The 17,860-nt window shown below is 39.8% G+C and overlaps 2 protein-coding genes across 3 annotated transcripts in view; one reads left to right on the forward strand and one right to left on the reverse strand.

The window, feature by feature from the left end:
- LOC136884136 (POC1 centriolar protein homolog A) overlaps positions 1 to 17,860 on the forward strand; it is a 120,448-nt gene that overhangs the window by 55,169 nt on the left and 47,419 nt on the right. The window contains exon 8 of one of the 2 annotated variants that reach the window (XM_068229847.1): positions 7,269 to 12,162. The exons of the other annotated variant lie outside the window; for it this stretch is intronic. The gene's annotated coding sequence lies outside the window, so the exon portion shown is untranslated. Of the gene's footprint in view, positions 1 to 7,268; positions 12,163 to 17,860 lie in introns of those variants that run through there. 2 annotated transcript variants of the gene reach the window in all.
- LOC136884137 (sodium- and chloride-dependent GABA transporter 2-like) overlaps positions 15,214 to 17,860 on the reverse strand; it is a 41,416-nt gene continuing 38,769 nt past the window's right edge. The window contains exons 7-8 of the mRNA XM_067156177.2: positions 16,671 to 16,847; positions 15,214 to 15,414 (exon numbers count right to left, since the gene is read on the reverse strand). Of these exons, the coding sequence (XP_067012278.2) occupies positions 15,214 to 15,414; positions 16,671 to 16,847 (378 nt within the window). The remainder of the gene's footprint in view (positions 15,415 to 16,670; positions 16,848 to 17,860) is intronic.

Genomic DNA, 17,860 nt, shown 5'->3' on the forward strand with positions numbered 1-17,860 from the left:
ACTTCCAAATACACAGAAAACCCACCTTTTCTCCAACAACCATAAAAAATGATTCTTTACATCCCAACTCACATAAAAAAGCCACTTATCACAGTTTAATATATAGAGCATTAAAGATCCCTATGTCCTCTACTAATTTAAAGAAAGAATTACTATTCATCAAGGAAATAGCTAAATTCAATGGATTTAACACGAATATGATTGATAAAATCATCAATAAAACCAAACTGAAACTAGCTACCAATTTAACTCCATTAAAACCCGTCAAACCTAAATACGCTAAATTCACGTTCACTAACCATAGCATTTACCCGATAACCAATTCATTAATGAAGCACGAAATAAAAATAGCCTACACAACAAAAAACACTAATCGTAATTTATTCTTCAATCACAACTCTATCAACATCACAGACAATAGTTACTCTGGATCAGGAATATACAGATTGAAATGCTCTACATGTAATTTTTCTTATGTTGGCCAAACTGGCCGCAGCTTCTCTACCAGATACGCCGAGCATTACAATGCCCAAAGACACAACAAATTCTCCGCAATGGCCAACCATATGAGGGACACCGGGCATAAATTCACCACAATAGAACAAGACCTCCATATCCTAAAAAGAGTCGATAAAAGCAAACTCATGACAGAATATGAAAACTTATTTATTTTCCTCGACCAACATTTTAATAAAGATAAAAATCTAAATGACACTATTGATAAAAAAAAGCCCCTTGTATGAACAGATTCTTATTTTATTACGAGAATCAACTTCCCTCACCAACAAATTCTTAAAAATCTTCAACCTCACATCAATTAGAGTTCCCACCTCCCCTACAGCTAATATACCCCCCTCCCTTCCCCCCGCCGCTAGTACCTCTAATTCAAATACAACCAATAAACCCATAGCCACACCCACCGGAACATCGCTCCCTCCAATAGCCTCACACCGTTACAACACGCGCAGTAATACACTCTCTTCCTTCCCTCCCACCAATAGCAGCCCCCCTCCAATAGTTACGTCAACGCAAACAGATCCCCCTCCAGCACAAAACTTCAGTTATAACACACGTAGCAAGAAGTCTACTGTTGCAAATACTTCTAACTCATAATATTACAAGCTATCTTTGTCACCGTCAAATGGTAAGTGCATACGATTCTACTTCAATATTTTTCAAATATCTTTTCACACAATTAACTCTACGTTTCTTGCTTCCATTTACAGATTCCACTTGTATATGCTTTTTCAACTAGAATATCTACAAACTCACAATTTACAACATTTGAACATCACTTCAAATTTTGAGATGGTCCATAGTGATCCTATTTGAAACTGTTCTTCAACTTCTATTCACCAACTTCATATCCTCAACGTGTTCTACAACTTCACCATATGCATCTGACTTTCGTCTTTTATCTTCAAGATCATGATGAACTTCTGATCTCACGACTAACTTTGACTTTTATTCTCTCCTCTTTACTTTGATTATATAAGATTTTTCGCCATCGTCTAATTATAACCGCCATGACTATCAACTTTACTTTTATGCAATCTTACTACTGGTTGTATAACAATCTATTGTTTTATCCATTGTACTTATTTTAGCAGCCTTCTAATGTTAATTTTGCTAATACTTCCACTATTGTATCTCATCACATTGTATTTTCAAACCATCATTGTTATTTTTAATGTTATTTTACTTCAAATCTCTTCAAGATTTTAAAATTCATTTCATCACTACATGTTATTTAAACGCTTATTTTTAATGTAAGGTTAAGACTATGGCTGATGATGCCTTCAGGGAAGGCGAAACATGTCCCACCATTAGCTAACAAATTTATGTAAATCATCCAAGACGATTTTGTTTTGATTAGGTGGTCTAATAAATAACTTAATGTTATTATTTCAATCTAATATCATCAATACGGACCAAAAATGATATTTATTACATGTAAAGTTCATCACCTTCCGAGTCCATACTATCCGAGGTTAATGCCATCCTAACAGATGCTCCCATGCTTTTTAGGGATATTGAGAAATACCAACGTGAAGATCCGACGCTGGCTCCGATAATGGAAACCCTTTCTTCTGGGGAACATGCTGTCCCTTATGTTCTGAGGAATGGTGTTCTATGTTGCCCTTCGAGGCATGATAAGTTGATGAAAGTTGTTGTTCCAGCGGTTCTTGTACCTATGATCTTCAAATACTATCATGAGACCCCATTGGGGGGGCATCTTGGAATTTTTAAAACTCGTGAAAAGATTCGTGAAAGGTTCATATGGAAAGGTATGGACGGTGAAATTCGGGAACTTGTAAAAGCTTGTAAATCTTGTTTGATCAGTAAACCCACCATGTCCACTAAAGTAGGCCTTTTGTCTTCTCATCAAGCGTCGCGCCCCATGGAACGCCTGTATATTGATTATGTAGGACCCTTCCCCCAGTCGAAGGGAAATGCCAACAAATTCATCTTTGTATGTGTAGATGGTTTTACCAGATTTTCTTGGTTATTTTCGACTAAGCTGGCTACCGCTCAGTCCACCATTACCTGTCTAAATTCTATTTTTGCTTCTTTTGGTCCGTGCCAATATATTGTATCTGATAATGCTAAGGCGTTCACATCAAATCTTTTTCGTAAATTCTGTTTTGACTTGTCCATCTCTCATGTAACCACTTCTGCTTATTACCCTCAACCATCTCTGGCTGAACGGGTTAATCGTAATCTCAGGTCCGCACTTATCGCCTATCATCATGAAGATCCTTCCAGGTGGGACACGTCCCTGCATTGGTTAGCTTTTGCGTTGAATTCGGCGATTCATGAATCTCATAAGTTCACTCCAGCTTCATTGATGTTCAAGTTTGTTCCCAACACGCCGCTCTCTAACCTCTGGTCTCTGAGTGACATTCTACCCGAGACAATAGATCCGGACAATATTAAAGATCTTTGGAAGAAGGCTAAAGCCAATCTTAAAGTGTCTTATGAAAAGGTTAGGGAAAGGTATGATCGTGGACGGAGACCCACCCCTTTGAAGGTAGGTGACCAGGTTATGGTCAAGAATTTTGTTCCTGCGGGCAAGCTTGCCCCCAGATTCCATGGGCCATGCATCATTCTCGATTTTCTCACACCGGTTACATTGTTACTAAGCAATCCAGCCACCGAGAGGATATTTAGGGTTCACCTGTCACAGGTGAAACCGGTGTAAATTTAGTTTCAACTTGCTTCATATAATTTGAAAGGATATGAAGGTTATATTTTTTTTTTTTTTTTGAGTTCAACTCTTAAGGCATTCTGCTCCTTCTATTTTTATTTTATATGCAAGCATTTCTTGTAAACCTCCCCCGATTGTTAAACTGCCATCCTGTCCTTGTCACGGCCATTACCACGCTCCCGTCTCCTGCTCCACCACACTCAGTGGCTGGCTTAGATGAAATGCCATGGATATCTGCATGCCGCTGGCCCCTCAATCTCTTTACATGCCTGTGCCCTTAAAAGAAACATGATGGTCCAACACAATTCTGCCGCCTAGCTTAATGTTTCAGTGCCCCCGCAGCCGCGCGGCGCCGTGCAGCAACTGGAGCCAAGGTCGGGCCCCCTCGGCCCCAGCGAGGACGACATGTGCACGGCGAGCCGGAGCTCTCCTCCCGGCCAAGGCTGACGTGCGGCGCACGACCTGCTACTTGCCCGCAGCCTGTATATGTTCACCGCGGGCGCGGCGTGCTTCAACACCTCTGCTCCCCTCATAGTGCGGGCGAGCGGTATCTCAGGGTACTTGAGGGGTCCGAGCGGCCTCCGTTGGACGCAAGCTGCAACGGCCGGTCTGGCCATCCGACTCAATCTACATCAACTACATGGACAGTCACCATAAGCAATAACTACACTTGGGAATTCAACAACAATTTTTGGGTGGACATTGCAAAATTTTTCTTCACCTTTAAGTATTAAAAGTTTATCTTCAGAAATTCCAATTCTACAAACATAAAGACTTTCATTCACCTGCAACAACAACATTTTGAAACTGAATTAAGAAATCTTGTAAACGCTTCGGCTATCTATCTTCATATCAACATCATTACTTGGACTTTGTTTCAAATTGACTTCATGCGTCATCCCTGGAGGAACTTTTGGGGGGGGAGGTCTGTACCGGGCGGTACACCTCCACGCCACTAATTTAAAATGTGCGCCAGTTGAAACTCCTCTGCTGGAGGAAGTCTGAACTGTATCTACTCTATTAATTCTCTACTTTCTCAGAAGATGTCACCACATGGAAAATTTTGAGTTTTTGAACTGTGTCACTTTTGATGTGTTTTTGTTTCGCTTGAAGTAAGAAGTGTAAACTTTCTCTTTTAGAGGACACTACTGAAGATCTACAATAGTGCAACCTAGTGCGGAGTCAAAGAACTATTTTGTTGGAGAAAATTTAATTTCAAGAGTTTGTTCTTTGTTAAATTTCTTTCTGTCATTGTTTAAGTTGGCAATAATTACCCCTTTCTTCCTCTTGTTTTGAATGTATCCAATCACGAATTTCTTCTATTAATTTCTGACCTATCATGGGCATCTTCTCCCAACTTGAATATATTTCTGTACCCTAGCCAATAAAATCTTTGTGGGAGGGTGTTTTCTTTCCCCTAACGCCTAGAACTTTCTGCGAGAGTATTTAAACTGCTGATTTTAGGCTCTCCGGGCCACTTCTGTTCCATCTTTCAGTGTATTAAGTACATAGCAGGAGGCGGGAAGCGCCTCTTTCCTCGGCGGCGGTCAACAATAAGGTAATGGCCGATTAATAAATTCTTTCTTTTCTTGCTCAGCAGTTTAACTTTCGGGGCGGGTTCTAAGCGTTCAACCATGTAACCTTTTCCTAAAATGTAAAAACAACTGGTATCTATTCTATTTTAAAACGACATATCGGGATAGAGAGTGCTTAACCCTCTCGAGCTCCCACTCACATCGTCTTGAGGTGAACTTATTCTCTCAACCTATTCTTCCGTAATGTAATGTAAATTGCTATTAAGTCACCTCTGTAGTATGGGATTAGCCCTTGTAATAACGGCCTAGTGCCAAAGTAGGTTTTAAAATCAAAGTGTATTAGGAGTGCAAGTTCGCCTCCTCTCAAATTGTTTTAGAGGTCATTCAATTAACCTGCTTTTCATTTAATAGACCTCAGTAGATTGGGTATTTTACCCCTGTGTTTATGTCCGTTGAGGACAACTTGAAGGTGGAGTTTGGTGTGGCCTAGGAGAGGCTTAAATTAAAGAGCGTGTGGCTCTTTTGGAAACGGAGTGTTGTATGCCTCGAGGAGGCTTTACTGTGTAATTTGGAGCAAGTGCTCCAGGGTTTGATTGGGGTCTTCTGCCCCTTTGTTAAAATTTGTATATCGGAAAGTTGGGCTAGTTGCTCAAAAATTGTGAACTCAGGGCTCGAAGCCCAAACTCTGTAATCCCTGTAATTGTACATTTCAAATTGTGTTTCGGCTACTAAGTACCTGTTCTTTGTTATTACTTAATATTGAAAAGGAAATATAACCTTGTTAACTTTTACATTAACTTTGATTCCGTAGTTTGAGACCCATTCACGCCCGCACCTTCTTACACCTCTACCTACCACCAAAACACGGTAACAATAGAGGCGCGGCTGTGAGCTTGCATCCGGGAGATAGTAGGTTCGAATCCCACTATCGGCAGCCCTGAAAATGGTTTTCCGTGGTTTCCCATTTTCACACCAGGCAAATGCTGGGGCTGTACCTTAATTAAGGCCACGGCCGCTTCCTTCCAACTCCTAGGCCTTTCCTATCCCATCGTCGCCATAAGACCTATCTGTGTCGGTGCGACGTAAAGCCCATAGCAAAAAAAAAAAAAAAACAAAAAAAACAATAATAATAATAATAATAATAATTTCCTGTTGTTGTTGTTGCTGCTATTATCATATAATTGTTAACGGAATGAATGTTCAAATTACCCAATAGTATCCCACCAATAGGCTGCATAGTTTATATTGTAAACCATTTTGAAAAGTGAAAATAATAATTTATTCTTACTGAATGAAGAGACAACTGAATTATTATTATTAACTATTTATAATTAATATAGTTATTGGCTCCTCCGTGGCCCGAGGGTAGCTTCTGACAGTTGGGGTTACATAGGTATTGACATCACCAATTTTAACTATTTTTTCACCGTAGTAACACACATTCCTGTCGCTTCCGATGCTAAATTATTTAAATTTTTACCAGTAATAACATGCCTTTGCTGGCAGGACCTAGTATTTACAGTGCACTATGTCTTCTGGTATGGGCTAGAGCAATTTTGTTACTTTCATTGATCTGCCTCTGTCTTATCCTTGGCTTTGACAATATGAAAGTGACTGAGGTATGAGCGATGCTAGTAATGCCATTCCTTGCGCAGCCAGTCCCTGCTATGAATGGTACGAAAATGTTGCTCATAGGATCAGTCGGTGCATGCATTTCAGTGGGCTTGGCAGACTGACATGTAATAGCAACTTCTGGCTCGGTGAGGAAAGCAACGGGGAAACTACCTCACTCCTCATTTCCCTAGTGCGCCTCTTCAGTGATGCCTAGGCCATCTATGACAGCTTTTGGCAGAGCTGTTGAGGATCCAACCAGCCTTAGGGCTGAAGACTGAATATACATACCAGTAATAACACCGCCATTTCATAAAACACCTCATAAGAAATTTTTAATGTTCCTCACCAATAACACGGTTTGTTTTCGTAATTTAACACCTCTGCCAATCACATTTTTGTCACTTTTAGTTGGAATTCTTGGTGAGGAAGGAGGAGGAGGAGGTCCAGGCAGCTGATTTAATTCCGCTTCGTTACACTGTGATTCTGGATTTACCCACGGCCTGAAGAATACCGACATATTACTGCTCTTGCGCTAAACTGATAAGTTCTAAATATTACAAATATCAGTTATTTCATATCTTACTATTAATAATGCTCACTAGGTCACTGCACTGCACTCGGCATGAAGAAAGAGTCAAGACTGAAGAGAGTGGTTTTGCAACCTCTCCGTACCAAGCAATTTTCACATGGAGCTCATGAACTCAGCGGGGTGCAGAGTGGGATTTACAGCTGACTTCCAGCTCGCTTCCAAGAACTGAGGTCGTCATGTTTTGTCCCCAACTATGGCAGTTTTGCTGTATATAGCCTTTTCCCCTCAACTGTTCTCTTTTTTCAGCTTGATTTATTGTCTGTGGTGAGTGTAAAATCATCAGACTACTAATATAAAACCTTTCCTTCATACTTCTTTGCAGGTGGACACAAGAAAGATCATGTTGCTCAATCTGCACCCACGTTCTTCTCCTCCAGAGTTCCTGGTTACTGTGATTAAGTCATCATTTTAATTTTTTTTACCGGATTGTTCATAAGCATAGATGATGACAATAAAAGCCTTTCTTTAGTTAAAACAAATGTGCGTTTGGCTTGTTTAGTAAGTAATTTGTCTTTCTTAGTAACATCAAATTTAAGCTTTATGGGATCAAAATATTTTCCTAGTCAAATTTTAGATAATTTTGCGGCTGGCTTTTATGATTTCTGTTGTTATATATGTAAATAGTAGTATTTTACTGTTATGGGAACAAGTTAGTAATGCCTGGTTGTAACATGAAATGAGGAAGAGTTTATAGGCCTATTTACAGTGGCACCAAAATAAGAGTGGCATTTTATAGTAACAGCAATATGTCATTTTATAATTTGACATCTGTGCTTGCTTCATCACATAGTCATTCTGTCTAATGGCCCTCCATTTGATATTTTCTTTGTTTTTAGTATCATATACAGCCAAAACTGGTAAGGACATTTTTGTGGGGACCAAAAAAAAATAACGTCCTAAAGAGGGAACGTGCTAAAAAATGAAAAACAATTGCGCTGTTAAATTTAAGATTAAGTTTGAACATTAAAATAATTGCGATGAAAACAAAGAAACAAGTGTTTACAATTAAAATTAATGAACTAATACATTTTAGGAACACCAACGTAGCAAAACATGAAGGAACAACATTCTTAGAGACGCGAACTATTTATGTACATTGTTACACAATTCACTTCTGTCTCTCTCTATAGTCATCAGTCATGATCCTGGTTAGCAGTTGCTCTCCATTTTTCACGTTTCTCTGCTTTTCTTTTCAGTTCGTGGTATGAATCACATCTCGTGTCATCTAATATTTGCGTCATGTACTCCAATCTTGATCGTCAACTATAATTTTTTCCCTCTATGGAACCCTCTATTATTTTCTTCAATAAACCATCATGTCTAAGTATATGGCCTATTAGATGATGCCGCTGTCTTTTTATTTGTCATAAAACACCTCTCCATTCGTGACCAACACTTCTTGCAGCTGTAGACCAACATGTTACGGCCGTGAAATTAAGTTCTCTACCAAATCCTCACCCAGGCCAGTCGCCACTGGTGCGTCGTGCGCGCAGCTTGGCCAGGAACGCTAATTTAAATTTCTTATGGTGGCAATATTACGAACATTCTAAAGAGTGGCGTAAATTTGCTATCCAGGTTTCATGAACATCTGTTTAATAGGACTTGGACTGGGACTTTGGAATAATGATGTAATAACCAGAGAAACACGCTAGAGGAGGATGTCTTGACCAGTTTTGACTGTAATGAGTTCGGAATGGTAAACATAAATGAGAGAATTGATGGTTTGGACATGTAAAGAGGATGGAGGAGGAAAGAATACCAAAGCAGATGATGGAGATGAAGTTCAAGGGAAAGAGAGGGAGACCTAGAAGAAACCTGATGGAACGAGAAAGGAGGGTGCCTTAAATGCCTTAAATGCTCTGACCCGATAGGAGATGGGTAAGGGAAAAGGAGGATGGTGATTAGGTACCGTATGAACGAGAATATTCTGCGCACCCTAATTTTATGGGAGAATCATTTTTAATAGTTTTAATTTATATTTTATTTACAAGAAAATAATATTCTAACATCTTGGCCTCCATGGCTCAGGCAGCAGTACGCCGGCCTCTCACCGCTGGGTTCCGTGGTTCAAATCCCGGGTACTCCAGTTTTCCCTGTCATCTTTCATTCCAGCAACACTCTCCATTACCATTTCATTTCGTTTGTCATTCATTAATCATTGCCCCAGAGGAGTGAGACAGGTTTCGGCAGCTGGCACAGTTGCTATCCTCACCGCTAGATGGGGGCTTCTTTCATTCCATTGCTGACCCGGTCGAAAGACTGGAAGTACGCTGTGAATTTTCATTTCATTCTAACATCTTGCTCCAAAACTGAATAAAATATAAATTTGTTTTAAGAAAGGCTTCATAATCTCTTGAGTAAGGCAACCTGAATTGTTGTGCAGTTTCCTTACCTCCCCCCCCCCGCTATTTGTAATCGGCTAGTTTCACCAATGTTCTCATAATGAGTGTGCTGACTGGTATTGACTGTATTGAAACGTGTTGTGAAAAATGCCTGGCGATTACTTTTTGTTTCTTGAAGAGACTTGGTTTTCCTGCCAGCCGCAAGTACAACTTCCTTGAACATATTTTCTTCCTGCTGTGTTGTTTCGAATGTTCTCTGAGCTTTTCATCAGCCTTGAACGTGCGATTATGAGAACTTGTAGCTGTACTTAATACGCTATTCACACTTCATTTCTAATGTACTACAGATGCCACACAGACCAAGGCTGGAAAACGCTATAGTATAACGGGATCCATTATTTGAGGCAAAACTGTACCAAAGTTATTTCACATAATGCGCACAGCCAAGGTTCCCTTCTGTAAATTCTGTAAAAGGAATATGCACGGAATATTCGTGTATATACAGCATTTCCTCTGGATCAATATGAGAGAGATAATGTTTGGGGTTTTTTTCCTGCATGAATTCTCAGAGACGTTATTCCCAGGTTTCACCTTATTATTGAGCAAGAAAATTGCAATACACAACAAAAATGAAATTACCATGCAAATTCAACAGAATCAAATGTCTAAATGTTGTGTTCTTGGCCATCAGGTCCAGCCTTCTTTCAGCTGGGTATGAAGGCAGAACATGTATTCAAAATATTGGATAGAAAAATGTATATCTAAATAAATATAAAATGGATTCCATAATAAGATTTGTAATATTACTAGCATTATAAGGTAATTTAATTGGAAGATATATTTGTTACTGCAGTGAAGAAGTTACATTATACAATGCTACATTCTTAAATTTAGATTTTGGGTCAAATACCAAAATAATCTACTCATGCAGGCTTTTGTAACTAGTATCAACTGGCAAGCTTTGCTCTCCTTTTGGAATATTAAGCCATGCTGACATTTTAAAGATGTTTGTTTCAGCTACTGTTCAGTAGCCCCTGTCAAGACAAAATGACACAGGCCTTTACTTTTATAGCAGGTGGGGGAGGCTGGAAGGTGATGCTAGCATTGACTTGTCTCTCTCTCAGATAAGTATTTCCAGTACTTGCATGGCATGACCTGGTGCGGCCATTATTCCGTCATAAGGCAGCAAGAAGTAGTCGCCAAACTGTACTAATTTGATGCCCTCTGCTTTCCTGTTAAAACAGAGGTCATGTTGCTAGAAACGTGCATGGCAATGGCAGGTGGTATAGCCAAAACTATGGTTTTTGTAAGCTGCCTCTGTGGATCCGTGGTAGAGTGTCTGCCTCCGAATCCCAAGATAGCGGGTTCAAACCCGGCAGAGGTAGTCGGATTTTTGAAGGGCGGAAAAAAGTCCATTCGACACTCCATGTCGTACGATGTCGGCATGTAAAAGATCTCTGGTGATACATTTGGTATTTACCCGACAAAATTAATTAAATCTCAGCCATAGACGCCCAAGAGAGATCCGGTTTATTCTGTCTGCCATCTAGCGGACCTAGAATAAAACGGAACGTCGAAATTGATGAGCAGACAGCCAGATGGCGTCAAATCGAAATGTCTGCACACGGTAGCTGAGGCCGTACAATTATTATTATTTATGGTTTTTGTTACAGTGAATTACAGAAAGAGCCATGCTCTAACACTGCAGACTTTTCAGGTTGAATGAGGAGATAACGACGACACTTATGTGCTATCAGCATGGTGTTTATGAGGCAACTTGCCCATTTTGCAACAATACTCCTTCGCTGGGAGAGGGTCCATAGCCGAATGTAACTGTAGGGATATTTTCTTTGTGTTTGTAAGGGCAGTCTTGATGTTGTGGTTCTTTTTAAAACCGTACCAATCCTGTCCGTAATCATTGAGATTATTGGAAGGAATGCCTTTTTCTTGTGTGTTTTTTTTGCTAAGGTAATGGAGGAGACCCACAGACCTTTTGATTTCATTTTTACTGAATCCATTAGCTTGTAAAGCCGAGAAAGGATGCTTCACTTCAGTTTGATAGAGATTTGGCTGACACAAACTCTTAGTTCTCTCGAACAACATCATCATCCTCAAACAAAAACAGGATACTGGCTGTACAGTCAAGCTAGCAAAGGGGAATTTATACAGGAAGAACAACTTAACAAGGCAAGGACATTGAATGCACATGTTGCGGAGTGGGACAACATGGCAACAAAAGATATGGAGTCTGCAGGATCACTTCACATTGGAAACATATTTTTGATGAATAATCTTGATTTATTTTGGTGACAGTTAGTGGAACTCCCATGTCCTTACTTTGATAAAGTATCTTTTTTTGATCAGCTTGACAAATACAAAATCAGTTTTATTTAAATTATATAATCACATCAGAGAAAATTCTTTTATGGAGATTAGCAGATTAACAGATGCAAAATATTTTATATACTGTACAGTATTGAGTTTATTTCTATTCTTTTGAAATGACAGGTAAATAAATGAAGTGAACTTTGAAGTTAGCACAGTTGTCTATCAAAAGTAAATTGTTTAGGTTGTGATGGTAAGGCCAAGACTTTACTTTAGTATTTACTGTAGTGTTTTATATGTTATGATGTATTATTACTCGGTTAAGTTATCATACTTCCAAATTGTATTGCATGAAAGTAACACTAATGTTGTGAAAGGAACCCAGTGGATTGCATGAAATTAACACTAATGTTGTGAAAAGAACCCAGTGAACTGATGCAAGTCTGAAATGTTACATGAAAATTACCTTATTTTCATGTTAAATATATGTTTGTATTTTTGTATAGAGGATGATTTTTTTATACTATAGGTTAAATCAGCAACAGTCTTTTTAACTGTGTATTTTTTAATAAAATATCATTGTGTTGAACTCTTGTAATATTCTGTTGAATCCTTTACCTCCACCTGTTGCATCCAATACAAACTTTCTTTTATATAAAGTTTGCAGATGTTTATGAGAGTAGGGCATCTTAGATTGTACTGCATATTATGTTAGTACAAAATTAAGCCTCTTTTTTTATTAAAATATGACATCCTATTGACATTGAATGTTGCAAAGTGAGTTACTCCTTTGCTCTTTAATCTCTTGCATGCTGATGCGAGCTCCCCAGGATCAAAGGCTCGCTGACATTGTTCTTGTCATTGGTGGATTGCATACCACCTGGGGTAGTGCTAATGCTTGATCTTTCCATCACGTGGAGTCGAATGATTCGGTTTGGGGCCGATGCCTAAACATTGTCAAGAGATACAACTGAGATTTTTAGCCTCAGAGGACTTAAGTTCACAGCCGCCCCTAACATCGAGATTTACCGGGCGAGTTGGCCGTGCGGTTAGGGTCGCGCAGCTGTGAGCTTGCATCCGGGAAATAGTGGGTTCGAACCCCACTGTCGGCAGCCCTGAAGATGGTTTTCCGTGGTTTCCCATTTTCACACCAGGCTAATGCTGGGGCTGTACCTTAATTAAGGCCATGGCCGCTTCCTTCCCATTCCTAGGCCTTTCCTATCCCATCGTCGCCATAGGACCTATCTGTGTCGGTGCGACGTAAAGCAAATAGCAAAAAAAAAAATGGAGATCAGACGTTGCCCCTGAGCTGCCCACTATGGGTTCAGATACTGCCCCTAACATGGTTCAGATCAATGCAAAACTCAGTCACTACCAGACAGTGATCCACCCGGAGGCTTTATATGTAGCTGAAAGTTTGAACCTGATAAGAACAGGATTGGTCAAGACGTTGGAACTAGTGGAGAGAAAGATTCTGAGGAAGATACTGGGACACCAAAGAACAAAGGAGAGATCATACAGAAAGAAAGGAAAGCGAGAATGATATCTCAAGATGGGAAAGATCTCGGATACCATTTGGAAGAGTAGAGCCATGTTCTTCAGACATATTGTATCTACAGAATGAACCCAGGAAGACTGATCGATCAGATGACAGGATTTTTTGAGATCAGGAAAACTACAGTGTACTGGTACCAGGAGGTGAAGAAGGACCTGGAAGAAATGGGAATACAAGGAACAGAAATCAGCATCAGGGATGCTTACAAGTCAAGGATCAAGGTCACAAAGAGGTTTCAAGAAAAAGTTAGATCCTGTACTCGAGCGCCATGGGCAGAAGAAAGGAGGAGATTGCAGAGTGAAAGGATGAAGGAGAACTGGATGAGAATTAAAGCCCAGAAATAGATGAAGCTGAATTTGAATAAACGTAGTCCATAGTCGGCCAAACAAAAGTAGAAGAATGACATCCTATTATAATTATGATAATAATAGCGAGATGAGGAAAACTGTACGATTCTTTAAATGTAAAACTTCAGCAGCATGTCGTTATATTACATTTAGTCTATTCTGCTCTCTGGCATGCTGACGCAGTAGTCTAGTTGTTCGACTTCCAACACAAGTGTCTGGGTTTGAATTCCGGTGTTTCCTAGTGGAATTTCGTTGTTGTTTCCTCTTCCTACATTGATCTGTCATTATTTTTATCCTAATATTCCTATCCAAGCTTCATTAAACATTTTTGTTCCTTTCCATTACTTTATTCATCAAATATTTGTTCCTTTCAATCACTTATATATGTTATATAGTAGTTTGCAGCGAGGATGGAGAATTCTCACTCGAGACCGGCAGTTGAAATCTCAGTACCTCTCAAGTCCAAGTGAAGAGGGCTGCAGTTTCTGCGCGAGTGTGTGCAAAACACGTTGTCTTGTGAACATTTCAAAGCGAGGCTCTCAAGCTAATTTTGAACAAAATGGTTTCAATTCCTAAATATGGTGTTAACACAACCTAGTGTCCCTCTTCGAAAATAGTTGAGCTCCGTCTACCAGTAATACAAATACAAAATAATGCATTCAAAGAAGTAGTGACTGAACACAGTCCTGTGCAAAGTTCAAGAAAGTACAAAAAAAACAAAACAAGGAGTATTACATTTTCATTTAATCTGCCATAACACATGTGCATGTGTTAATATTAATCCATATACTGTACATCGTATAGACCTCCTTATCTTCATATGCTGCCAACCTTCTTGCATGGTATATACCCCTGTAGGCCTAAATTAATTTTGTTCTAGCTTGTAAAGTTTTAAAGTTGTCGAGATGGAAATAGTATATTTTTGAAGGTGAAGAATTCTGCCTTCCTTGTAAGTATGAATTAGCCCAAATCATATTTCTTTTTCCTTTCTAAAGAGTTTGAAATAGTCTGACCTCTTTACACTTGAGAGCATATAGACTTAAATTTCTGCTGAATCATAATGGATGCATGTAGTTCTACATGACTTTTCCTTAGGTAGATTGATAGTATAAATCACTTATCTTTTGCCAGGCTGAGTGGCTCAGGCGGATGAAACACTGGCCTTCTGACCCTAACTTGGCAGGTTCGATCCTGGCTTAGTCTGGTGGTGTTTGAATGTGTTCAAATACGTCAGCTAGGTTTACTGGCACATAAAAAAACTCCGGAAGGACTAAATTCTGGCAACTCAGCATCTCCATAAACCGTAAAAGTAGACAGACGTAAATCCAATATTTTATTATTATAAGAAAGATTAGAAGTGGGGAAGGGGATGCTGGTACAGTGGTGTACCCCCACCTCAAATCCTGGTTACTTGACATGTTTTCATTAGGGCCAGGACGTGGTGATAGGAGGGAGATCCAGTCTTAAACACCCGACCAAGTCAATAATCATAGTCATTCAGCATTTTCTCCTCGACTGGTCCTCTGGATAAGAACAAAATTGAAGACTATAGCAACTGACAGATTTGAAAAAGAAGTTGTGAAAAGATACAGCACACTGGGAAAAAACAATATGTTCGCTAACTGCTTGGATGAAAACCATATGACAAAGATAAGTTTCAGTTACGGTGACTTACACTATACATACTTACATTTTTCATCACAGGTCGAAAGAGTCCTGCTCTCTGTCACCATGTTGTAAGTTTCGATCAATGTAGGAACTGAGGTTGTTATTGTCATACTCCTTACAGGCAGCTATGATGACAGGGTGTGTCATTGTTGTCTTTTCACTGACTCTTGAGCCAGTTCTGAAAGTGTTGTGGATCCACATCTCGTCTGGTTTCACGAGCAGCATCAAGCTCTAGAAATGTTAATAATACAAGTTATACTAGCAATATCCAAATTTTACACAAACAATTTCATTGCAGTAAGAGTTAAAATACACAGTATCAGAATGGAAACCAATTTATAGAAGTGTCGACAGGGTTGGAGTCTGTTCTCCTTGCTTTTTATTATCCGCATGAATCTCCGATGTATATGCTGTATATTACTTCCTCTGTTTATCACCAATATTTAAAAAATTTAAAAAACTTTCCTACAACTGAAATTTGTACCAGATGTATGCTGTTATCCCTCCTTCACAACAAAAATACAGTGAACCTCTAACGACCAAGATTTTGTACTTCTTAAAGAAAAATACAGAGATATGATTTGGGTGAAGTAGAATTTTGCATGCACAAAAATATGCCTTTAATTCACCAAGGTGAGATTGTCCTTTTGTTGCACATAACAAGATTAACATCATCAAGTCCTATTGCTTGCTTTGAAGTTTCCATGTACAGAGTGCAATATCTAAGAAATGAGTGTTGAAGCTTCATTCTTCTCTTGTAGACACAATCAAATATTTAGCATTTGAGACCATTCTGGGTAAGATTGATTTAGCTGTTCCTTCAGATCAACAGTTGCAGAAATCACAGCCCTGCATTAATACATAGATTAAAGGGATATATATGTGCAAAAAGATATCAACTGTCTGTGTTATGGATCCTGTTTTGATTAACTCGCATGGGACTGTAGGTTTTGAGGTGTGGGGTCTTCTGCATTTTCACCTTCTTCTTTGTGATCCTTCCCTTTCTTTTTCTAATACCCTCATTCTTTAAAGAGTCAGGCAACTTTCTTTCTTTCTTTCTTTTTTTTTTTTCCATTGCACCGACACAGATAGGTCTTACGGCAATGATGGGACCGAAAAGGCCTAGAAGCGGGAAGGAAGTGGTTATGGCCTTAATCAAGGTACAGCCCCAGCATTTGCCTGGTGTGAAAATAGGAAACCATGGAAAACCATCTTCAGGGCTGTTGACAGTGGGGTTTGAACCCACTGTCTCCTGGATGCAAACTCATAGCTGCGCGCCCCTAACTGCACAGCTAACTTGCCCGGTCCTTTTTTTCTTCTGATTACCACTAAGAGAGGACAATATTACCCAGTTGTACTTCCTCTTAGAATAATAACCGTTATTATCACTACCAATTTTTCCTTAGCTAATAAAAAGGAAAGCAACAACACTCAGCAGAACCTCAACATAAAAACTATAAGATAGGCTAGATATTGATTCAGCTAACCTTTCTGAAGCTGTGTTTCTTGAGGAAGTATAATAGTTTATATGCAGCTCCAGAAAAGAGCAGGACAAAGAGTGGTAGCGCTGTTAAGAGCCATCCCAGAGCAACTCCCCAGTCAGGATATGTGCTCTGTCTTGTTGGGAAATGGCTTGCAATGTGTAGAGTGCTGGCCAGTAGAACCTGGAAACAAAGCAGTCAATATGAATATCAAAAGTCATTTTTAGAAGTATTTGAAAAACAATCGGTCAGGATATGGAATAATTGACAATTTTAATCATAATGGTTGATATTAAAATGGTCTGTATTGACAAATAATATATCCCATGAATATATCTAATTAAATGTCCACCTTGTCAATACTAAATAAACTGGTGGAAAAAATATCCAAACACCAAGAAGGGGTTGTACTAGATTAACGAACATTGGTGGGCATGTTTATAAATCTGAAAGGTGATGTTGATTCAAATTTCCAGCAAATTGCATTAGCGTGGCACTAGTAGCGGCCCTATGATGTTGCACGCCAGGTTTGCTTTAAATATGGGCTGTACTGTGCGAGGGCGTTAGTTACCTGTGAGATTGGATGGAGTGACTGTGAGTGCGTCAAGAGTGCCTTTACGACGACGAAGAGGCCAGTATCAACAGCGTGCTGCGGTTGAACGAGGCCGTATAATGGGGCTACGTGAAGGTGGATTTTCCTTCCGTGCTACTGCAGAACAACTTGGCAGGAATGTCTCCACTGTGTATACATACTGGCAGCAGTGGTCACGAGAAGATACGCTCGCAAGAAGACCTGGCTTCCTGCACATGTGCCTGCGGGACCACCGAGAGGGAGGACTGCTGTATTCGGCGTATAGCTGTGGCGTCTGCAGCAACAATTCGAACAGCAGTTGGCACCAAAGTGATGCTAGAAACTGTTCGAAATCGGTTACTTGAAGGACAGCTCCGAGCCAGACGCCAGTGATGATCGTGTGTTGGTCAGGAGGAGGTCAGGTGCGCGCCTGCAATCCACCTGTCTGCGGTGTTGACACACTGGACCTACACCGGGAGTTCTGATCTGGGGAGCAATTTCCTATGACAGCAGGAGCACTCCTGTGGTTATCCCACGCACCCTGACTGCAGATGTGTATGTTCGTGTATGTCTGGTGATTCGACCTGTTGTGCTGCCATTCATGAACAGCATTCCTGGGGGGTGT

This window comes from Anabrus simplex, chromosome 12, assembly GCF_040414725.1.
Source record: "Anabrus simplex isolate iqAnaSimp1 chromosome 12, ASM4041472v1, whole genome shotgun sequence".
NCBI classification, from domain to species: Eukaryota; Metazoa; Arthropoda; class Insecta; order Orthoptera; family Tettigoniidae; genus Anabrus; species Anabrus simplex.